Source organism: Nothoprocta perdicaria, unplaced genomic scaffold (genome assembly GCF_003342845.1).
Source record: "Nothoprocta perdicaria isolate Ctin4 unplaced genomic scaffold, notPer1 scaffold_29, whole genome shotgun sequence".
Taxonomy (NCBI): Eukaryota; Metazoa; Chordata; class Aves; order Tinamiformes; family Tinamidae; genus Nothoprocta; species Nothoprocta perdicaria.
Genome location: NW_020455521.1, coordinates 4,743,202 through 4,768,128, shown reverse-complemented (window position 1 = coordinate 4,768,128; position 24,927 = coordinate 4,743,202). Strand labels below are relative to the sequence as shown.

Sequence of the window (24,927 nt, the reverse complement as noted above, 5' to 3'; positions counted from 1 at the left end):
CAGTTCTGGGGAGCACTGATGAGACTTTTACGAGAATATTGTATCCTGTTTTGGGCACTCTGCTTTTTTTTAAAAAAAAAAGTGGGGTGACCTGAGGCAGTAGATCCATGCCACAAAGTGATGCCAGTAAAAACCTGCATCTACAAAAGCAGCCCCACACTGCAGATCTGGCCTCTAGTCTACAGGCCGGAGATTTATGTCCTGTCAGGACATGAAAATTTTAGATTCYGCTTTGCTGTGAATTACAGTTTGGACCTAGCTGTGATTACAAAATAAGTATAAACTGATCTGCATAATTCAGAACATTAATCCAACCAATTTTTCTTTATTTTTGACATATTTTAAATTACTTTATCATGTGATTTGTTCCACTATAATTTCTTTAGGGAAACCAAAGACATGGCTCCAAAATATATACAAGTTTTCAAAAGACAAAACAACCCACAAGCTTGTGTAACTTGTGGGGGACAGAGATTTGGACCTTTTTGTACTGTGGGCTTTAAAASAGGCTTCTCTAAAAACTTAAGTCTCTGAATGAAGGCAACAGTATATAACTAGTGTAACGGGATATCAAGGGGAGTATCACACATGCCCCTGTATTCTGGTGGCTTSTGAGTCACAAGGAGGTATCTACAATTTCCTAAATAAGATGGAATAAACTGATTTTAGTGGCTACTTCAGGAAACTCTACCACGTACCTGCAGGGAGTAGACTCTGTTGGTATGCCCCTGCAGTGTGTGCAGGCAGGTCTCTGTCTCTGGATCCCACACCTTGACCATAAAATCGTAGGCACCACTTACAACCCTTCTGCCGTCGTACTGAACGCACCGCACTGCGGCTACGTGGCCCATCAGGACGTGTAAACACTGGCCCGTCTCTATGTCCCACACTCTGAGCGTCGCGTCCCGAGAGCCACTGACCACTCTGCAGAGACAAAAACACCCCTCCTGTACTTAGAGTCGTAATAAAAGAGTCAAAAGAACTGGGCTTGAGCATGAATCCGTTATAAGCTGAAAATCCTTTTTGACACTAGAGAGTATTAGCCGCTGCCAGCAAAGATCTGGCTTGATCTGACATCTCATTAGGGCTGCAAGTAACTCGTGTCCTTTTCTTCCTTGCCCATCTCACCTCTTCAGGAGCAGAGTATTTCACATAATTAGTGAACAGCATTTCAAAGGCAGTACAGTCCTGAGCAGCAAAATGATGCTCTGAGAAGCAACGTGGACCACTGCATCCATGTATGAAAGCTGAGGAACTCACTGTGCTCAAGGCCAGTGCTGTCCTGTCTTACTGTCCAGGAGCATCCTGTCTTACTGATGAAACTATATGCACTTACTAAACAAAGAGCTCATCTTTAAAAGTTCTACCTTCAGTAAAACATCACTTCTGCTGCTTCATTTGTATGGGTTATATTTTTAAAGCCTTTTTAGACTAGAACAGAAAAAGAATTCATGTTACTGGAATTCCAGTGATTGCTAGGTCAAAGAAATCCTTGGCATTCTACAAACAAACAGAAACCACTAAGGCTGCTCTATCAGCAACTCCGTATCTTAGCCAAACACCACAACTTTCCTGCTGTTTGCTATTGCAGAAATTACAATATAGCCAGTTAAAAATTTAACAAAATGCTGCAGAGACAATACTTGAAAAGTAAAAATCAGTTGGTAAAAATCAAGTTGTTAACATGGATAAAAAAGTTACAGAGAAAATTGATCATAGTGTAAGAGACTGTGAATGGTGAGAGACATGGGAGCTACTGGAGCAAGTCCAGCAAAGGGCTACAAAACGGTGAGTGAGGGTGGTGGAACAGGTTGCCCAGAGCAGTTGTGGAGTCTCCATCCTTGGAGATACTCAGAGGCCCTCTGGCCATGCTCCTGGAAGCCCTGCTCTACAAGACCCTGCTTGAGCGGGGGCATTGCACTAGCGRCCCTCCAGAGGGGCCGTCCTTCCACGTTGACCCACTCTGGGGCTCGGTAAGCACAGCAGAAAGGTCAAGGCACGCTGGGCTGCGGCCCTCAGCAGCGCTCACCTTTTCTCGTGGAGATGCATACAGCGCACAGTGGAGGTGTGGCCGTACAACGTGTGAATGCACTCCCCGGTTTCGGCATTCCAGACTTTCAACGTGCGGTCTGTCGATCCGCTGATGATGATGTTGTCCCTCATCTGCGAGGACCAGACGCCGCCTGTGTGCCCAACTAGGGTCCTCAAACACTGAAAACACAAATGGCGTTTGGTTGCGAGGGTTGAAGGGATGGTAAAGGCATGTGTAAAGCAAGAGAGTAATCTCTGCGATAGCAGCGGTCTAGAACAGGCCCCAAAACTTGCAGAGATTGCTCTACAACTGAAATAAAAAGGCCTGTATTTTAGAAAACAGTCACCAACCATCTGTATCTATTGCTGGCATTTTGATGATAATGAAACTTCCCTATAAGCTTGCTTTTGGTAAACCAGGCTTTCCAAAGTTCTCATTACAAGGCATCTTTTCGCAGCCCCAGGTAAATGTCCTTCCTGGCTTGCTTGCTTTTTTCCTCTCCTGAGTCACAGCAGATKCTTTTCAGCATTTTTTTTTTAAGCATTAATGTTAGAGCTACAGGGAAGTAAAACAGTAGTTTTACAACCAAAATGTAAACTACTGCTGTTGTTCTGCGTTTGCCGTCCCTCCCTCCCAGATTACATGTGATAACCCGTAGCTACAGCTGTGATACTGTGAAATGACATTTCAAACTCGCTGCTTCTTAACCATGCAGAAGAGCTGTTTGCTCACACTGACACCTGTAAAACCTGCATCACACRGAACCAGGACCCGGCCGCGTCCCTCGCTTTGTATTCCTTACCAGTGCTGACTATATAGTCTTCTTTTTTAACCATCACTAAATGATAATTAATACAGACATGAAAAGATCCTTGCCAAACCCAACTAATAAACCTACATTCAACCAAAGATTCAGCCTATTAATCACCTGCTTTCTAGCCCATTCCAATACATGCCACATTGTTTTTTGCATTGCTCCTTTTTCTTAAATTGTGTCAGGAGATACAGCCTTGTAATATACATAGCCAGCTATTTCAACCATATTATTTTTATCCATCAAACCTGTAACTGCATTAGAAAAGAGGTCAAGGCACTTGGATGGTCACTTTTCCTGTAATCTAATGCTGAGTGGCATTAATTTCCATGGCCCTCTCTTAACTGTTAGCTGACTCCTCTTCAAGTAGTCCAATATTTTCTTCTGAGATAATATATCCTAATTACCCTGTCTTTCAGTTTACTGCATTTAAATATTCATTAAATTTTTTTTTTCAGGTTTCTGCCAAGCTGTTGGCTCTTCCCAAGAACAGCTACCTTTTAGAAAACAAACAAACAAGAACACATCCCCGGCCCCCAAAACCACAACTGCCTTCCTCAGGTAGCCTTAGAAAAACCATCAGCTGCAGCCTGGCTGGATCAACTGTAATAAAAAGGCCTGCCTCTGGAAGCAGTTGTTTAATATCGGATCAGTTCCTGCTGAAATAAATTGTTTCATCATGGCATGCTGTATTTACTGCACATGATTTTTCTCAAAAAATAGACCAGAAACACCAAAAATCTCTTCTGTATCTATGTTTGTTCAACTAGTTCCTCCTGTTAAAATCCTTTTTGAATGTATATGAAAACTTCCTTTTTCGCCATGCATAGATTTCCTGTTCTTTAATATTTCTTACCACTTTTCCTGGCTTCTAGTTTATGTTACTGATGTCAATTCTCCTTTTCATTTCAGAGCTGTCTTTGGTATTTTTGCTAAGTAAGATTGCCAGTATTCTTATAGAAATCAGCTTCCTTTAAATCTGGCTCTCCCAGCATCTAGTAAAATTATTCTTAAACAGCTCCTAAACATTTTTGTTTAATTTATTTGATTTGCTCATATCTTAAGAAATCATTCTTCTAAAGAAGTAAGCAGACAGAATCCTTATTTTTGGTTGTTAACACCTCTTGAGTATAAGGTGAATATCCTAGTTCCATTTATTTGCACATATCAATTTTTTTTTCCCCTTTCTAATCAAGTCATTAACTCTTTACTATCAGGAAGCATAAGGGCTAATAGAGCAGCATAAGGGCTAATAGAGCAATCATCCTTCTTTCACATAGTATTTCAGGTCTACTTAAGGTTTGGGCAAAATAGTCACAGCAGCAGTTGTAGTTACGTTCAATAAAACATAAATTGGTAAGTCCTGCTTGTATGATTAAATGCTAAAGGAATATGTTGGTTTTGAGAGGATGGTAGGTGCATAGCAAGTATTTTTCACTTCAGGTTAGCCTACCCTTTTCAGTAATAAAAAAAAATTAGTGTTGATTTTAACACGGGTGCCTTCCTGAGGCAGACTGTTGTACGGAAGCCTCCAAGTTAGTTATGGCGAGGCTGCCCACTGCTTTTAATTTCACTCTTCCCCTCCACAGTATGTACAGTCTTATCAAGGAATTTCTAGGCATGCAAACACAAATGCCTAATACAGTCAACCTGAATAATATAGTGAATAATACAGATGTCTTGTGCACCTTAAGCATGTTATCCTCAACAGTTATCTCTTCTTGACACAACTGTGCCATTAAGACAAACCAAGTCTCACAATACTTGTTCAGAAGGAAAAAGTGTTATTTTCCTGAGGCCCTTCTATGCACTGGGAGTATGGCCAGTCACCTTAAAAACAAACTGTGTGCTGAGGAGATGTCATGTTCTAACATGAGTGAAACGTCTGGGGCTGTCTTTTTGATTGCACATATTGTTTTGCTTCTCTAAGCCAAAATTAAATTATGGAAGCTTATTAAATTCCTGCCAGAGCTGGATCTAATTTAATAGGAAATATTTAAACCTAAAGCAAGTTACATTTTTTTTGTAGCTTAGCAGTATAGCAGCTTAGAAAGAAGAAAAAAAAAAAAAAAAAACAAATAGAACTATGTACTTGAAGGCAGAGCCAGGAGAATGAACACACCATTTCAATAACTTAAAGGAGCAGAAAGAATGGTAGAAGAGAGCGAGAGAGCTGCAGAGGGGTAACTGCAGGCTAAATTAAGCTTTAAGGAATATAAAGTAATGTATCTGTCCAAATTCTCTAGAATTCATGTCACAAATGACTCTACAAGAATAGAGGAATTGCCAAGAGGACAAGGATATATGCCAACAGTAACACGAGCAGCAGTGTAATTTTGCATCAAGGTGACTTTTTTGAACCAGACTCTGTGCAGGAAAAGATGACCTAAATATTTACTAATATATTTTTTTCCTGATTCTTGCACCAGATACAACCGCTCTGCAGCGCAGTGTGATGCAAGTGTATTATGCACATGCTCTGCTGGCAGCTCCTTTCTAAGGAGCAGCCCCCTTACCTTGCCTGTAACTGCGGACCAAACTTTTAACGTGTTGTCATCCGAGCCGCTCACTATTCGGTTCCCGCAGAACTGGAGGCAGGTGATGACGTGGTCGTCGTGGCCTTTGAGCACCTGCGGTGCACAGCACAGAAACCTCATTCCCAACGTGCCGGGCATCGGGGGTAAACAGGAAAAACACAGTGCTACGCAGAATGCTCCACTTGCTTCAAAAATAGCGTGGCACAGGAATAAGGCCATGTGTCAAGACTAATTCACTGCCAGCTGGGAGCAAAGAAGGTGTTTTCCTCCTCCATCAAATAACATTGCATTGCCTATCAGATGTGCTACAGTTATTTAAAATCTTCTAGAATGTACCAGGATAAATCATTCATAGAAGTAGGATAAATTAGTAGCTGGACAGTGCCCAATTTCTCTGCAGCTATTCCTTGTTTCTTTGTTTTTTAATTACATTTGCCTTTGTCATACTCTTACCTTTTAAAAGGTATTTCAATCCTGAACAAAAGGATGTGGTTCTATTATGTGCTGTGTATTTGCACTTCTATGGTCAAGACTGAAATACATTTATATTTTCCTTGCCACACATTGTTATCTATTAAATTCTAGGCAGCAGCAAAGTCGAGAACTATAAAACCATAAAAATCATAACTCAATTAAGTACAAACAAAAATGGTGATTTAATGTGCTAAAAATGTAGATTGGAGCATTACTTCATAAAGATGGCATTTTCAATATTTGATATGGGAAAGCTGCAGTTTAGAATATTTTAATGCAACACAAGGAARAATGCTTATCAGAATAAATAAGATGAGGAATTTTTTGTTTAACATATCTGGATACTTTTCAAAATGTTCGTAGAACTGAAATGGGCATCTGGATAATGCCTGGGGCTGTAATTTTAATAATAATTCCAAGATAACTTGACGTGGCATATCAAGGCAAGAAATACTGAACCCCTGCCAGAATGTACATAAGTCATGGCCAAATAACAGCAGGGTCTACCCATAGTTGTTAAAAAGGAATTTCTATTTTTTTCTTGCTATTTTGTTGAATAGTAATCAAGAAAAGAAGGAATTTACTAGAAAGCCTTTCAACCTGCTTTTTTCCTTCATGTTTCTGGCTATTGATTTTTCATTACCAGGTTTGATTCAAGTGTTGGTATTTTATTTTACAGAGGTTAAAAGTATTGCTTCCCATCTTTGTATTAGAAAAGATACAAGAGGCCTGCAGTATTGATGACATTTAAATACTTCAAAAAACATAAAAAGCAGAAAAATCTTAACGAGGAATGAAGTTTGTGTCCCGCTCTGCTCAATTTGTACAAGYATCTATTGAGACAAAGCCCAAACCAATCACAGAACATTTTCATACTGGGGYATGGCACAGCTCTGTGTGTGTGTGTGTGCATGTGCCTGTTTACTTAATTTTAAGTATTTCCCATCAAGTCTCTGAGATGATAATTATCTCCTTCATAAAGACTGACATATGCACAGAAGCATTCACCAAATTATATTGGAGAGTTTTTTTAAAGTGGCAGTGTACAGTGCTGTACAAAGAATCACATTTTGATCTGCTTATAAGGTGCTCAGAAATTATTTTTAAAATGGGGTAAATTGAAACATAGAGCACGGTTTTCCTGGAAGAAGGTCATGGRTTTGTGTGTATTGATGGCCTGAAAATAAAAATAATAATTAAAAAAAAAAAAAGCAGCTGATCACTAGAGATTGATGCTGCTTAGTCATGGCACCCTGGACACAGCTCAGCAACTGATCTTACCTTAGGCGATTTAAGTTCCCCTCGCCGCCAGTTGGTATCAATTCTGTGTTGCCTAATGTACGCACTTTTCCACGGACTATGTATAAAGCCTGGCTTTATTACTTTCCTTCTCTTGATATGTAAGGGTTCATCGATCCCTGAAATGAATTAAAAAGGAAGGGGTAGGGGAGATGAGGTCCACCCGGAATCAAACAGCTACTCTCCCACCCGACCCTTCACAGTCCATTGAAATTAAATACCACATTGACCCAGTGACCTCCCAGGAGGACTCAGCTGCTCTCCCGCATGCCAATATTTGCATTAGTGCCAATGACACCACCCTGCCCCCGCTCTACGATATCCTCCCTTATCTTTTCAGCATAAGCTTTATCAGGTTATCAGGTGCTTGCAAATGCTGTCATTCATCACACTTTGCGAGCAATCTACTGGCTTGTCTTCAGACCTGAGAGAAGTCTAGCAGAACGCTGCCTTTRCAAAGGGGTCCACTACAACAAACCTCTCTTGTAGCCTCCTTCCAAAGACCTTCAGGARAACGGCCTTGTTTCTGTAGCCAGGGCACTAGCCCTGCCCTCTGGTCATGCCAACCCACAGTGTCCTTAGAGCTGACTCTCACTCCTGATATTGCTTTTAATTCTTGTTTTGATTAGAAGGGTATAAAAGAGGCTTTTGTCATAGCCCTCCCTGCCTTGAATTTAGGTGTAGCCATCTCCTCGTCATATTTAYGCTTAAGACGCAGCTGCTTTGCTCCATCCTGGCTGCAGCTTTTCCTGCGCGTCCCCTTCCGGCCTGACAGCCTTCGTGATCTCTCTGCTYATGTCCTTACTCGCACAAGTCTCGTCCTTGTCGGGATGGGAGTCGCCCTYCCCTCCTGCTCTCTTCTGCACTTGCTCTGGTGCCGCAATCGGCAAGTCTTGAGTGAACTGCCCCTTCTTAGGTGTGAGCACCTCAGGGCCTCAATCTTGCTTTGTTTGTGTGTGCGCTCATGCCTAGTCATACTTATTCCTGCTTCCAAGCTCATAAACGTACAATCWTTCCCCCTTCAGCCTTTCTTTGTTTTTCTCAGTCCATCCTTTCTTACTGTATGCTTGCTGAAATGTGTTAAGAGTCCTTTCTAAAGATTTAGGACACCAGACATCTGGTTTCTACTGCAGAAGAACAACTCATTAATTTAGGCCCCTTTAAAAATACCCAATTACTACATTYGGATGTTTTAATGCCTTTGCCTGTCCCCTCAGCCAGGGCAGGGCTGTCTCGGAGCCCCCAGGGCAGCCGGGGCGGGCGCGTGTGTCCGTGCTGAGCGCTCGGGCCCGCGTGGGGCCAGCCGCGCTCCCGTGCCGCGCGCCCCTCTGCGCTGCGCTGCGCTGCGCGAGCAGGGCGCCRCCGCGGCCCCAGCCCTTCCCTTGGCTCCAGCTGACACGCAGTTTCCCTCTCCTCCTTCCATCTTACCCCAACGCAGGAGCTTTTTCCTCACTGCTACTTACAACCTGCAGTACTGCATTTCTGTTCTCACTTGCTCTGCATTTTGAATAAAAATAATATTCAAAATGGCAATAATACTGTATTTTAAAAACATACACTCAGTATTYTGTAACTAGGCTGTTCAAAGTTAAGTCTAGTTTCATTTCTAGTACTCAATGGATTATTTCTACTCCTCGGTTTCAACACAGATATGTACCTTACAGGTCGAGACATCACTAGCAGAAAATCTAAAGTCACCTAAATTCCCTTCTTAAAACTTTAAGCTCATTATGTAAATGAAGCCGAATGCCCCAGACGTGCACTGCTTGTGATAGYGGCACTCTGGGCACTACACTCATCTTTTTGCTTGGCCTTACCTTCCTCTTTGCATTTCTCTCTCCAGAGAAGATTATCTTCAGCCAAAATCCTCCAGTAACGGCAGGTCTGGGCTGCCTGCAGAAGGTCCCTGGGTTCCAGGAATGACAGCACGTACAGTGCCAGCTGTAAAAGAGCAAGCGCACGGTCTGTGTTGCTTTGAAGAAGAAAWCTGAAGTAATGGATTAAGAAGCTATCTCAGAAACTTAACAGCCCTGCAGTTTACTCCAGCGGACACAAGAAAAATACAAAAATCATTTAAAATAACTAAATTTATACAGATAATATGAAAAAATGTAGATTATTTACAAGAAACTAAGTGAAATGACTAGCTGCTATGATACATTTTTTTAAAATGAGCCATATTAACCTGAACCATTAATAATTATATTGAAATGATTATCTCCAAGTTATTTTAACTAATGAAGTTATGAAGTTATTTGGGGAGTTTAACCAGCATATACGCCAGCCACAATACGAGCACCAAGACGAGACGTGTGCTGTGATGAGCAATGCCACTCAGTAAGCCTGAGCACAGGAAAGTTAACACTGCGTGCACTTGAGCTCCAAAATAGCCCACAGCTGCAGAGAATCCAGCAGCCTTATTTATTACTCATTTTCTGACTAGAATGCAAAAATATTTTTAAGGGATGTTTATCGGGGTTATTGGATGCTGAAGGAAGTGAAGCATATGCCTGCCTTTAATATTGTATTCATTGGGTTACCAAATAGATATGTGACACACTAGTAAGTGGTAAACTCATGAAGGGAAACTAGACTTTTCCATGTGATAAAATTAAAGGTTATTGAAAAAAATTCAGATCTCAGTTGACTAGGCTAAGCCACAAAACAACCCTGATAAAAACCTGAAAAAGCTCCACCTAAAACCTTTCTGTGTCTTGGAGGCTTGAACAGAGGGAGCACTATCATCTACAATACAAGCCAAAATACCGCAACCAGGATTCTTAGTGGTATCACAAACCATTACTTTTTTTTTTTAATTATTATTATTTTTCCCATTAGACAGGAGTGATCTATCTACCAGTTACTGGAAATAAAAATGCGAGTGGCAGGCAAGCCCTTTCCATGGCTAAGAACGCTGCAGAGGCAACAATACTGACAAATAAGTCAAGCACTGAACTAGTCACATTCTGAAATATTGGGCTCTGTCGGTAACATGCAAAAATTGTTAAGGAGATCAGATCATCCCCTTTCAGTTTGGCATATCTTTTTCTGTTAAGGTTTTTTTAAAATTTATTTATTAAGCTGGAGTTATACTGAATATAAATAGAACTTCCCCTCCAAGCAAGCACAGACTGAAAGCCAGAAAGGAAGTCGTAACCGTAGGCTGTCGACCTCAACAGATTTTTCTGACCTTATTATGAGATAAGCATTTCCTTTTTGTAATCTAGAGTACTCAGGGACTGGGAGGAAATAAAAATTGAGCACTGTGACTGCCCACGTCCCTGCTGGCAAACCAGCACCTGCCGGTCGCTTTGAGTACTAAAGGTTGAGGGCCCTGTGCCCAAGCTGCACCTTAGCTCCTTCAGGCACCTCTGCTATGAAGCTCAGGAACAGTCAGTATGTCCCTGCTCACTTTGGGGGTTGAAATTTGAAGTGAGGGGCAAGGAGCTCTATTCATTAAAAGAGCAGAACCTGGACCTGCCCTTTTAGGCTTTAGATATTTTTGCTATGTGCATTATGTAGGAGGTGGCCTTTCCTAACTCACATCGGTGTGGCTTGCAAGACCCAGACGTAAGCTGGAGCATTCCCCGCTACGCTGGATGCGCCTTAACTGACAGGAGCCTTTGTTAAATGTATGTCCTGTCTGGACAGATAAGGACATGTGCTGAAGATGGTGGTGATTAATACCCATGAGCCAAAGGACTTTTAAACCAGGTTACATATGGGTGGCATTATTTTGCATTACATTTGCTTAAATAAATTGGGGTCAACACAATGCATGGTTGACTTCTTTAGTATTAGAAAAAAAAAAAAAAAAAAAAAAAAAAAAAAAAAAAAAAAAAAAAAAAAAAAAAAGAGGGTGTCCCTTTGTCTCAACCAATGAACTGAATCTCATGAAAACTTCTAGTAGCAAAGACCGGCCTTTAGCTCAGCTGTATTAAGGACTAATCTTAATAATTTCAAATGATGTCTCTCACTGTCTCTGTCATTCACACTCATACAGCACCCATAAGATTTCTTTAGTCATTTTCTAGCCCAGTTTCTCCACAAACTGGTAATTTCCATGATTATTTCTCAAGTCTCAGTAGGAAAACAGGAATATGCATTTGAGACTGCCTGCYTGCATGTTTCTTCAGAAGGAAAGCAAACATTTGTGTGGTTATTCAGGTATTAAAAGACCTGTCCATGTACTGCTGTATACGTCATTGGAGGAGAGCCCTCCTATCCCTACCCAAGTCACCTCAYGTTCTGCCAGGCTCCAGGGAAATCCCGGCACTGCAGCCGCCAGCGCTGCGGAGACGCGCGGGACTAACGCGGGGCGGCAGCTGGGAGCGCTGCCCTCAGCCGCGCGGCACCGTCCCGCACCACCAGCCGCCCCCTGCGCCCGCAGCGCCTTGGGCACCCCCCGTCCGACTCGCTCGAGTCGCGGGGTGCAGGGTGCAAAGCCATAAATCAGAATCACTCAAGGAAACTGGGTTAACCGAGGAGGAGGAGGGCCCATGACCACGGTGGAGATGGGTTGGTGCTTTTTGTTGGTGTGTGTTTAACTCGCTTARTTTTAGTGACAGGAGAGCAGGATGATGCTGTGTGAGGAGGGGAAAGCGATTTCTTAAGCCAGTCTAGCTGGTGTAGTTGGCTTTTCATGAAGCCAGGAACCCGACAGCATTCTGGTTTCAACAGAACACCAGAAGAATACTAAAAATAAATACAAGTAGTTTACRATAGAACCTAGAAAAATATTTTTAAAAAAGTAAAGAGTTTTACAGCTAAACAGAATATCTTTTCTGTGAAGAAACTGCTGAACTGAAATAATGTATCATGATCACCAGTCACAACATAATCCAGCTGCTARTCAGACTTGGGCTAGTTTTGCCACTATATGATGTAAAGGCAACTGAACTGGGAATTATCGTCTATTCCATGTATTCAATTTCCAGATTTAGTGAATACAAAAGTGACAAAATGACTTCTGTGTCCTCAAATTATAAACTCTTGCTTCCTTCCTCTGTTTTAGAGGTAGGGCTGCCCTGGGCAGCCTCTCCAGAGATAGGGCAGCAAGGGCAAGGTCTCCGGCAGCACCACCTGCCCGGCCCCATGTCCTCTACATGYGCAAAGGCAGCGACCACAGAAAGCTTTCCTGTAAATACTCCCCTCAGAGCAGGTACACTCAGTTAATATTCATGGCATAAACTGCTTCCAACTCCAATAAAAGTTAATTGCAAAACCAAAGGAAAATCTCTGGCATTTCCTAATTCTTGAAGATATGACAGGGTATCAAAGAAGTGGTTTACATCTAAGTATTTCAAAAATAAGATACATTCCAAAAAGAATGTCAAGAGCTGGGGATAAAAACCAGTCATTTTTGTGGTTAATAAGATCATATCAAACATAACAACCAAATACTAGCACCAGAGTATGTGTAGGAACTTGATTTCAAATGTGTTAGTAAATGAAGACTTCCACATACCAAAACTCATTATGAAAATGTTCAACACCTTTATGAAAAGCCCAACACCTAGTGGATCTGAAAAAAATGAAAGGCACATCTTTCCCATTCCAAACAACAACTTTCATTCCCCCAAATTATCTGGGGYCTGGGGCTAGTAACTGCAGCAAACTAGATTTATAAGCTCTTACATCCATTCCTACATTCCAGTTGTGAGGATATAAAGAGTTATTCTTCTGTAAGCAACATGCGATTGTATATGCGAAAAACCACCACCAATTTAAAAAACACACAAAAATTAAATTTAAACCTATTTAGCCTGACAAAACATATTTGATTTGTACTCAAAGAATAGTCTGCAAGTATCTGCTCAACTAGGATTTGACTCTCTTCCTTAGCTTTCTGGTTTTATTTTTCCTTTGTAGAGTCTTTAGGGGTCAAATTGTTTGTTTTAAATAAACTCAAAGATAGCACTCACAAACACAAAACAAGAACAAACCAAACCAAACCCCCTATGCATTAAACAATAATGTATTCTGTAAGCTTATGCTTATGGAATAATGTGCAGTGACTTCTTGCATACAGAGGAAATTTTGCATATGCAAGCTCTAAGAGAATTGGCCCAATTCTGATACTCGAGCACTTTGACTTGTTTATAGGAGGCATCTGCATTTGTTAGTATCTAAAGGCTTACTACGAACGCATGTTAACCAGAAATGATGGTTATTTGGACAGTGTACCAGCTTGCAGCCCTTTTTAACATACTAATTTAAGAAAAAATGATTGCCATAATTAACAAACAAGTATTTTAAAGGTGGCAGCTGATGCACTGCGTTGTCCCACGTTAACTGACTTTTCTCACCTCTTTTGGGAGCAAGGAAATAAAGTCTCTTTGAAACTGGGGCTCTATCACTTGCATCATGTGTTTTACTTGTGTTGGTTCACAACTATCAATAAGTTCRTCTAAAGCAAGTAATTTCTCTGGTCCACTCCAGCTCTGCAAAGGAAAAAAAAAAAAAGTGTAAGTTTAGTGTAATGCATTAGTTTGGTTTACATTAATCATTAATAAGTGCTGTTGGTTTGTAAAACAAGCAAGTTAAATTTCCTTGTAGACCTGTATGCAAACATATAAAAAGCAAGCAAGCTAAATGATTGTGTTAATTACAGAAAAATGAGATGTTTAATCAACACAAAATATTCAAAATTACCGCACTGATTCTTAAGCTAAGAAAGGATTGTTACATACACACATACAAAAAAGAGCAATTACATAGGTAATCATATTTAATAATAATAATCAAGCCTCTGTTTAGTTGATGAACATTAGGCACATATTACTGACAATGAAGGGGGCTGCAACAATAGTCTCTTGTGCAGTCAAGACGGTAACTTTTAGCCTTAATATTTTCATCCAGAAGACCAAGGGCTGAAACGAAAGGGCAGTAAAGGAAAGACAAGGCACTTCTCGGGCAGGCGCACTGCACCGCCTGCTTGTTACGGCCGTATGGCCCTATGTGGCAATACTCTATTGCAGGCTGTGAACCAACAAATATCTTGTAAATATCAATTTATACCTGAATAAATTTTTACTAATCACATTTTTACTAATGGGCACTATAAAATGTGAAGATTTTTAATAAGGTGCTCATCTGAGAGTTTAGCAGATTAACAGCATCTTTTGTAAAAAAAAATAATAACTGGATATACTGCACATCTGACAAGCATGTCTTAAAGTCTTCTGTGCTTATCAAAGGGTTTGGATTTGTTATGCAGAAATAATTTAAAGAAAAAATAATTTCTAAAGGAAAAAACAACAGACACTGCTAACTGATTTAGCAACAGAATTAGAGCATGAATAAAGCCTTAGAGAGGGGAGAAAATGAGAYATCACAGTTTCTGAGAACAGAATCACATTCATATTCTTGAATGCTTTCTAGAGTGACATTTACAAGCAAATTAGCGCATACAAATTATATCACAGTTATGGTAAGAGGCTAACTGAAATTAAAAAAAAAGGCACACTAGAATTAAGATTTCTGCACCACTCTGCTAGGTTCCCTTATTGGCACCACAGCACATTTCTGTTCTCTGGATTTGGCTTTGACTGCTAACTGCTCTCCACAATCCTACACCATTTGGGTACTGTAAAATGTCTACAGACCAAGGAGGCCAGTAARGGAGAAGATGGAAAGAAGAGGGTGACCTACAACTCTCCCAACACCCTGCTCTGCTTGATGCGTTCCATSATTTCTCCCTCTCCAATTAAAAGATCAAAATAGTCACAACGTCAAGAAAAACATCACTTGCTCCAATGCTGGCGCCCTCCCACCCGTGCACACACACGGGTACGTGCGCGGTCACCATACGAGCTCCGCACCTACAGAGCCAGGAGCTCACAGTGCTAAAAAGAAACAAAGCAAAAACCTCTTAGCAAAAGTTACAGAGGTGCCACTATAAACAGCTTTTATTGTACATTTCTTTCAACAGAAACATTTGCATCAAAGAGTTCTCTGTAGATCAYGTACAGAAAAACTGTTTATCTCACCAACTTTCCAACTCTTGTTTGTTCCATTAACCCAAGGCTTAGTTGGTATTATGTACAATGCTTCAGCATATTTAATCTTCTCTGTCAACAGAGTTTGAATTTAGGAGAATGAAAGGGGGAAAATAATACCTGTGTTACTTTATTCTAATATTAATTGCCAARGTCATTCTACTCAATTTGTAAGCAGCTACATTCATTAAAGTGACTCTACCCAAATACCACTGTTCTTTTTTGCTATGGCAAACATTGCTGCAATTGGGAACACGTATTAATTAATTGCATTGTACATTATCTTAATCCGTAATTTTCTTATACATACGCATTTCTGTTTTTTAAAATACCATACAGAACTGACCAGAAAAGATCCCCTGGGGAAAAGATGCTGGTGAATAACAGCAGTGCTATTTTCCATGTGCACACTCCTCGCTGGGGGATGGCGATGGACTCTTTCTCAGGAACCAGCTGCTCAAAGATGTTTTCCCTRGGCTGTTGTCCCCCCTGCCTCTCCCTTAAACAAACAAGCCCCCAGCTAGAGTCAATAGCGGGGCTCTCAGGGAGATGTTTGGCATGGAACATTTGAAGTGGGTGTCTTGCCAGACAGAGACAACTGGTCCTGCCAGGACACAGGCACAACTTTACCCCTAGCAAATTTGCATTTCTGGACCCCACAGCTTGACCTTTCTTAAAAAAAAAAAAAAAAAAAAAAAAANAAAAAAAAAAAGTATGTAGCACATGTAGCAGAGACAGAGAAGGGAAGGACTAAATGTGGGGCTTTTATGAGAGAACAACTCATGTCTGAAAAGAGCTAAAAGCCACCACACGGGTGTTGAGCAGTTTGCAATGCTTCAGACATCTSAGATGACCAGAGAGCTCTGAGACACTTGGTGAAGCGCCCAGATTCTTTGGATTTCTACCAGGTGACTCCCTTTCAATTGAAGATCTTTGTTTGGCATATGGTATATCTCTAAAATGCATTTGCATAACTAATTTTGTTGGTCCTAAAAACTTCAATTTAATTCTAATGCAAAATTAAAATCAATTTTTTTATTATGGGTAGGGGTTTCTCTAGAGAAAAATAATCCCAGGATTCATTCATATTCTCCTTGGAAGAAGGGAACAGGGCTTCTGATGTATTCCTTAAAGATTTGAGACTCCTAAAAAATAAATAAATAAATCAAAATCAATCCCTCCAATTCCCTCGGGGTAGAGGGAGGGCTTAATTTGTCAGCCCAGGCCTTTTGGAGGCTCATACTGCTCCATCATGCAGCATGTGTTACCTGCAACCACAGCACTACTTGAAAACTATCCCTCAATTTTYTCTATAGCTGTTATGTTCGAACATCCCTCCTTCATTTTCAGACATGCCAGTGGCTTTATATTACTGTAAATCACATCTTGCTACTCGTACAACGCGAGACGCATCACTCCTCCTGCCCTGCCACCTGCCTCCTCCCCATCTCCTTCTCTACCTGTGCCTCTCTCTACCACGTTCTTCCTACCGTGTGGCTCTGCTCTGCAGACTCCAGCGTGCAGCAATCGGATCCTTCTTCTATCCCAGGTATACGTAGGGCACCTTCTGAGTAATTTTTGGGGTGCTGGTCACCGTTACTAAATTCTGCATTWGTTATGGTGACCCCATCGCCCTCCCTCTCGAAGGCGCCTTGGTTTGGATGAAATCAGCACATCAGCAAAGGCTGCACATGTCTGCACCACACACGCCCCGACCCCTGTCACGGGTGGGCTCTCCTCAGGCAGAGCTTCCTTGGAAAAAGCCTCCTTCACCCCCACCAGAACTGCCCCGAGGCCAAACCAGCGCCAGGCCAGCAAGGAAAATCAGGAGGTTGGCTTCCACACTACTGCTCTGCACCAAAGTGCTCATGGAGAGGCAGCCAAGGCAGTATGTGGTCATGTGGATCTTCCTGCTCTGGGTGCAGGCACTGCATAAAAACCAGAAGCCTGAATTAGTCCTGCAAGAATATAAAGCAGAAAATGCTGCAATGCTGGTAGTTTTACTGCCTCCTTCAAATAAGAGAAAGGACCRGAGAACCTTAAGCAACTAATTTGAATGAAGGTGGTGTAGCCAACTGTTTAAGTGAAAGAAAAAAAAGAAACAGTACTCCTGCCAACCAGAAGCAGCAAAAGGCTTTCTTAAAGCTGGTGATGTCTTCAGATGGGCACTACCTAAATCGGTGAGGAAAAACTGCTTCCTATTTCAGGCAAAACAGTAGCGTTCACTAGCTCCTCAAAGGGCCTGCCTCTACTTACTGTGTGTGGCGCAAGCTTCCAACACCACCACGTACCCATCCAACCTATCCTGAAAAGCTGCATCATGGTAAAGAAACAAAACCCAGCACTACAGATGCAAAGCAGGATGAATGAAGACAGAAAGGCAGAATTTAGTATTTAAAACAGCACTGTCTCTGAGCTGAGCATAGATATTTTTTTAAATGGCAAAAATTTGGTAGTGACTTCAAAAAAAAACAGCTTTAAATAAGATAAAGTCTTTAAAAAGAAAAAATCCTATAAATGTGTGCTTAGGCTCTCGGTTTAAAAAACTTACAGTGGATATCAAAACCTAAGGATCTGAAGCCAAGAGTGATTACAAAACAAAGCAAATAAATAGGCCTTGTAATTGAAATGGTTTGACCCCCTCACAGTGCTTTTCTATTTTTGRTTCTAAATGAAACTCTTTTGGGATTAATACACAATGGCATTTTCCAGGAGGGAAACAAATAWACTTTTTCAATCACTTCTGCATAAGTTTTTGTCATGTTCAAAACAGTGGAGTTAGGTATCTATTTAGTTACATTTTCTAGTGATAATGTAACAGGAACATTAACAAAAAAAAAGAAAAAAAAGCTTTAAAGGACATCTTTGGACTTCTTGAAATTTGAAAAGTAGTCTCACTATCTCAGTCTCAGTATCCAAAATAACCATGGATAATGTTTGAACACCCCTGGTCAAACAATTACGGCCAGGTGCCACTTGTTACCATCAGCTTCTAAGCCAAAGGATGGTTCTACCTTGAAAACAGTACATGCACCCAGCAAATGAGCTCCTGGAAATSCAGCTTAAAAACGCATCAGAAATATATTTTAATATAAATTAAGAYAGTGTTTATAAAAAGTTTTAAAGAAATCCTCCTACTTCCACTTCCATATAGGAAAACGTCTGTAATGCAAGAATGCTGTTCCATGTACCACTTAGTTACAACCTTTTGGGCAGAGGGGTCTCTTCACTTTAAGGCCATGATTTTATCCTTTGACTATTTCGGATTTGTGATATTTTTTTCTTTAGCAAATAAATTTCACACGGACAATAAACACCGGAGAGTGAGGAGCCTCGACATCAACCAAGGAGATGCGGCACTTGAAGGCAGCTCCAGGACTCCGAAAGCTTTTGATGCTAAAACAAGGGAGGCCCCTTGCACGACCGCAGGAGCAGCTAAGTGASAGCAGCAATCACCGCGTGCTACGAGATCAGCTCCAGCCTGCAAAGAGCCCTGCCTCTCAGGAGCCCAGGAAATTAGTCCTGAAACTGAGTATTTTGAAAAGCCTGTAGCATCTCATTATGTATTTACCAGAAYGTGCTTCTCCCATTACTAAACCAAAATTTCTGAGCCTAAAATAATGACAACCTAGTTACAGGCAAAATTTCTATGGCCTTGCAGGCTTCTCTTCCTATCGGTGAGGGAACAGCTGATAGCATCATTTTAGTGCCAAGAGCGCTCGCACCACTCTCAAACGTTCAGCCTTTCATAATCTTTTCCTGATGGAACGATTGGTAATTAGTGATCTTACATGAAAAAACACACATTAAGCACCTAAGATAACAATAAAATAGCTTTTTGTTAGGGTGAAGGCTTTTACATTAACAAAACGATAAAATCATTATCAGCATCAGCAGCATCAGCAAGTATCATATATATGAAGTAACATTCAAACATGATTCTTAAGGGTTAAAAAGTCATCTTTCTATGAACCATCTTAATAAAGATACATCACAATAATTAAATTTGAATACTTATAAGAAGCTGAATGACATATACAAGAATAACCAGTTCCAGACTTCCACTGTTTTAAACAGACTTTAAATATGTGAAAGAGGGGAAGAGTTTTCCCATTGCTGTTTTTATGTTCAAAACTGACGTTTATTGAGATCAACTGCATTGCACAGCAGCGTGCACCCAAAAGCCATAGGCTTCTGCCTGCAGAGCTGCATGTTCACTGCAATGCCTGCCATGCTGCTATTCTGTCTTTTAAAATGTCGCAGTAATAAATGAAACATGCCTGTACAGATGATTTATTCCTTCTGAAAATATGTTAGAAGCAACAGTTTACCACCAAATAATATTACTATTTTTCAAGTCAGTGACTAGTAGTGACTGCCCACTACTTAAAACCACATAGCTAAACTACATAGTAAGAGATCTCCAGGACACAGCTTACGTAGTGGGCACACAGGCCTGTGAGAATATGTATTTGTTGGAATGCACACAAAATTAAACTTGGTTATTATCAAATTGGCATCCATGGAGATCTTCACAGCCATTTTTTTCAAGTCGTGCATACCACTGTCCTTCACACTTTTTTTGTGTGTGTGYGTGAATCAAGTTTCAGGCTGCTTGAAGGACACAGAAAAGCTTTTTTTTTCCTCTGCCTTTCAATTGTACATGCAATCACGAACTAAAGCTGTATTCAGGATTCAAAGATCAGTAACAATATACACTGAGTTTTCTTTGAATCTGAGACACTTTTGACAATTATATCTTTCTCTCTCACGAGACACTAGCCTGAACAACAAATTCAATGCTACGCTAAACAGCACTGGTAAATGCTATTGCTATCACTAGCAATAACTAACTCTTACCAACCACCAAGTGAAAACGTCTCACAYGAGCTTGAAGCCACGGAAACAGCCATCACATGTTGCAGAGACTTTGCAGAAAATGTGCAAGTACTGAACAGTAGCAGCTGTTTTGCTCAGAAACCACAGAAAACAGTATTTTGGCCAGTTTTTGTGTGTCTGTACTGTAAATCTGCATGGTAACCAGMTGAAATGGGCAACCGTCTTTCCCTTAAGTTGGTGGCCATTCACGCTGTCAGCAGTGTGYGAGGTCAGTGACAGGCACACTTGGGGTACATCAAGCCTCCTGGCTGCCCTTAGGGAGGCAGCCCTTTCCCTGAACCCCAGGGCAAGCTCTTTCAGAGCAGTGCCTACCTGGAACATCTTGAGCCATTCCTGGAGGCCCGTGGGTGGCTGCACAGACGTAATGCGGCGACGCTGCTGCCCCTGCCCGTTGGCTGCCCTCAGGTCCCCAAAAGTGGTAGGTGTGGCAGAGCACGGCACCAGCCCCGTCGTACTGCAACAATAAAGCATTAAGGAAACTTCAGAAGTCTACTGCAGGAAAAGAAATCTAGTATAAAGTTGCAATTATTAATTAAATTGAAGTCTTCAACTTTATGCAAAGAGATTACCAAGGYAGCAACATGAAAAACATCTGCTGGCCATTCATAGGGGCAGCTTCCACGCTTTCATGAGCTCAGGTGTTTCTCCCATGACAGTACTTCCAGGTGGGAGTGGAAAATGGGGGATCATCACCCAAGGCTCCCCCAAAATACCACTGCATTTACTGTCCAGAAGGGTTTCTCTAAAGATCTCTTTCCAGAATATTTCTGTGCCTTCCAAGCTCCCCTTGTGCCTTCTGACTGGTGTCAGGGCACCAGAGTTCAGGATCTCTCCTCTATATGAAATACATTACTGTTGCTTCACTGCCAAATTGGAAAAAAATCTATTTTTATTTCTTAATATATTTTGTTGACAATGAGCTAGTAATTTGAAACCATTTTAGTGGTTTAGTAAATTGGAATTGGATTTTGAAATATCCTTCAGTATTTCAAAGCTTGCATGTTGATGGAGTGACACAGGAGTTGATGGGAACGTTGAAGTAAATGGGGAAAGGAGCCTCAGATACTTTCTCARTTACAATTTGATTTTTCACTTTGAGGGGTTAAGAGACAGCTCATTCACATGGAATAGAGGTTTAAAAAAAAGCTAGAATTAGGCTGCTGCTATAGGAGCTTAAAGCAATGTGGCCACGCTTTCTCTTATTCTACATTAAAGTACTTTGTTCATGGGATATCAAAGTTACATTCCCTCGCAGAAACTCTGGAACTCTAAAACTAAACATGAAGAAGATGAATATAGCGTGGGAAACCAAAACCACGTTGCTTTTGCGAATGATAAATCAAGTGTTTAGTACGTCTGAGCTTCAGGGTTTTACTGACATTTCAGTGGCTACAGAAACAGCTTCAAATGATGCAAGGCAGGTTCATTTTAATATTTATCTCATAGTAATGTATAAATATTTCACTATTTTATCCTTCCTGCTCCCAAAAAATAATCACCGCATGTTCTAAAAATTTACACAAGCCAGTAAAGAAATGTAAAAGTTGATTTGAATAGGCTTATTTCTTTACTGATAATTCTACTGATTCATAACAGAAACAGAAGCTGATGCAAAAGCAGTTTCACAGATCAAGGATCCTCATCTAATGACATTTGTTTACTGACTTTACCTGTTATATGCAAACAAAGTTTGTCAGACCTGTCAATTTTAAAGAGTGCCTGATCTTAAGGAACATGGAGATACGAGAATTATATCATCTGCCTCAACTTGTTAAATAAAATACAATCTAACAGTTTAAGAGAGAGATCAGATGCTAAATATTTTTAATGCTAATCATAATTCAAAATCCAAGTAATGATGATAACAAAACAATTCCTTTAAACAAAACGTATTTTTATAGCTTGCTCATGCTTACCTACAGAGATGGCCCAGCAAAAGTTCCACTTTTTAAACTCCAAAGCAAGGCTCTTAAATTKGGCTTCTATTGGATCTGAGCAATGCATAGCCTTGAGCTTTCCACAGCAGATCAGTTGTACTTTATTTTAATTTCTTCCGCTGTAAACTATTTCTCAGTCAAAAACAGCCATTCAAAACAGTAGCTAAAAGCCTTTTTCTTTTAACATGAGATTTAATGAGAAGGTTTCTTTTCATACTTTTTTTTTTTAATGTTTTTTTTTTTTTTATTTGCCTGAAACAGCCAGCCAAATTTCTGGAGTAGGAGGCAAATGCTGCACTGCTTTTGGACCTGACTGATACACTGGACAAAAGATGTATCCTTTAGCTTGCAAATTGTTTACTTTCACAGAAGTGCAACAAAATGTGTGTCATATGAAGAACTCGTGGCCAAATAGAGTGTTTTTCCATCAGAATAATTTAAAAACCTGGAAAAGCTACTAACTTGAAGGAGACATGGAAGCTGTAACGTGTTTCTCAGCAACAAGACATGATCTCTTTTTCTCTTGTGCAGCATTTACACATCYGAAAAGCTATCACAGAACCTGTTTTCCCACATTATCTTAACTTTTCACACATCATCTCATAAAGCTCTTAACRGAAGAGGAATAAAATACACACTACTTTCCAAAGATGCACTGCTCACTGAGTACTACGATAACGTATTCAAAAGAAGCAACATCCCCAACCGGTTTTAGGTGGCAAGTACAAGGCTTGTAGCAGGGCTAATRCATATTGTAGGAAAAACTGATAGTGGAGCAAATTCCAAAATGATGGAATGCAGTACAGCATCAGAAAGCAATTGTTATGGCAACTCTGTAGTAAGAGCTGCGGCTGCAACACGTGCATCCAGAGCCCTCCTCCCCCACCACTGCTCCTGTTTGGTAGTGCCTTGTTCTGCAAGGAGCCTTCCAAAATAACCGCAGTTATTTGTGCAATATGCTGCCACTTAGGAGTAGTAAGGAGGCAGACTAGAACCTTAATAATTTCATATTGTGAATAACAAGTACGTGCGTGTTCCTGTTAAGATCAGATGGTCTGCTCTGCCTACATGAATTTCCATTCTCTCATTCCTGTTGCCATAGCAAAGTGATACATTTGATCACAATTTGTAGCAGTCTTAGGGTTTATCACTATCTCTTTTTTTTTAATTTTTTWAAAAAAGATTGATACATATCGCTAGGAATTCTGGTAAGAGTCTCTAAGTACATCAGCATACTTTATTAAGAATTAAACACAAACCTCAACAGAAGAAATGCAAGTCTGGCTACTTCATTAAAACTCATCATCAGTTTTCATAATTTAAAGTAGCTAAGCAGCATATGAAAATTGATGCCACCCCTTCTTCTTCTGTACAGCGCTTAGCCTTAAAAGGAGCTATGAATCAGGCTGAGAAACTGGAGAGATGGGATATACACAAGTAGCATGATTCAGTGATCTCGTACTGCATTTAATTACCTTGTGTATTCAGAGACTTTGCAGGGTTTCTTTCCCAGAGAGAAAGAACGGACCTCGGAGCCATGGTCCAACTTCCTCTTCATCTGCAAGGTGAGGGAAAAAGGGAACAACCAGGGTTTAGTTACATGACCAGCCCCACTCGGACAACACTTCCATAAGATAAATACACTTTAATTTTGCATTTCAACAAAGTCAACATTCATAAGATAATTTAAAGCAGTGTTTTAGTTTGCCTTCAACTAGTAATRTTTGATACTTCTTTTTCCAAGGTATACACATGTATTTTGGCATTTGGGGCTCCAAAAGCTATCAGRATAACATTCTTTTGCTGTCCAAGTTTCAAATATTAAAAAGGACACACATATCTGCATGGTTCCTTCTCTCCAGTTCTTGGCACTCAGGTTCATTGCCAACTCTACAGTCGCATGGAAATGGTTAAATTTTAGCTAACCTGTCTGCATTGAAACAAATATTCATTTTAGGCACCGGGAAGAATATTCAAATATATCACTTCTTTAACACATTTAACTCTTCATTTTAAAGTTGCATATTGATAATATTCATAAAACTGCAGTAAAACAGACTGCAAGACGAACAGATGTTTTTACAAATAGGGTAAGGATGAAAACCACGACATCTCAGTCAGGAAAGTCACCCGCAATTAGATAAGATCCAAAATAGATAGTGAGCAGGGCAGCTACTCCAAGGGGAACGCAGTCTGCAAAAATTGCCAGAGAGCTGGGGACCCGTGAAAGCCATAYTGAGGCAGTCAGACAAATAAAGATCACTTTCTACAGACTTAGGTAATCTTTAACCAGAGGCTCGAGGACTCCCTGAGACGTATTCCTGCCGAATGGCATTTCTGGGCTTTTTTAGTGGTGTTCCTTTTTCCCTTGCAGACGTGATTTAGAGAAGCCTCTAASCAGCAGAAGGATGTTAGTGCTGTTTAGAAGTAGGAGCTGCATAATACATAAACTACCTGGGCAGTAATTTAGATTTTATTATTTCCCTTTCCTTTTTTTTTTTTTTCCCCTAAATCCTATGGAACATACACAGTTTGGAAGTTGCCMTGCAGCACGCAGCACCGGCTCCCTGTCCCTCAGCGCTGCGCCAGGGCACGATGCTCACTTGGCCGTTCCGCGCACGGTGCTCCGGGCCCCCAGCCCGCGCTGCCGCGGCGCCGGCTCGCACCGCTCGCTCCGCTCCGCTCGCTGCCGGCCCGGCCCCGCCGCCCAGCGCCGGCTCCATCTCCGCGCGCCACCTCCATGCCGGGCTCTTGCGGCAGACTTCCCGGGGCCCGGGTTTCTGCGGGGCACCCTCCAGCCGCCGCCGCGGGCGCTGCAGCCGTGCCCGCCGCTCCGCTCCCGCGGCTCGGGGCGGCCCCGTGCGGAGCCGCAGCCCGGCCGCTCGGGGCAAGTTTCCCCGCGCTGCCGGGGCCGCCGGCGGGCAGCGCCGCTCGC

At 41.2% G+C, this 24,927-nt stretch overlaps 1 protein-coding gene across 1 annotated transcript in view; it reads right to left on the bottom strand.

Annotated features, from left to right (window-relative positions):
* Positions 1–24,927, bottom strand: part of FBXW7 (F-box and WD repeat domain containing 7) — a 95,752-nt gene that overhangs the window by 4,704 nt on the left and 66,121 nt on the right. The window contains exons 2-9 of the mRNA XM_026041656.1: positions 23,468–23,550; positions 20,368–20,509; positions 13,465–13,599; positions 8,974–9,097; positions 7,139–7,275; positions 5,363–5,476; positions 2,030–2,211; positions 699–924 (exon numbers count right to left, since the gene is read on the bottom strand). Of these exons, the coding sequence (XP_025897441.1) occupies positions 699–924; positions 2,030–2,211; positions 5,363–5,476; positions 7,139–7,275; positions 8,974–9,097; positions 13,465–13,599; positions 20,368–20,509; positions 23,468–23,550 (1,143 nt within the window). The remainder of the gene's footprint in view (positions 1–698; positions 925–2,029; positions 2,212–5,362; positions 5,477–7,138; positions 7,276–8,973; positions 9,098–13,464; positions 13,600–20,367; positions 20,510–23,467; positions 23,551–24,927) is intronic.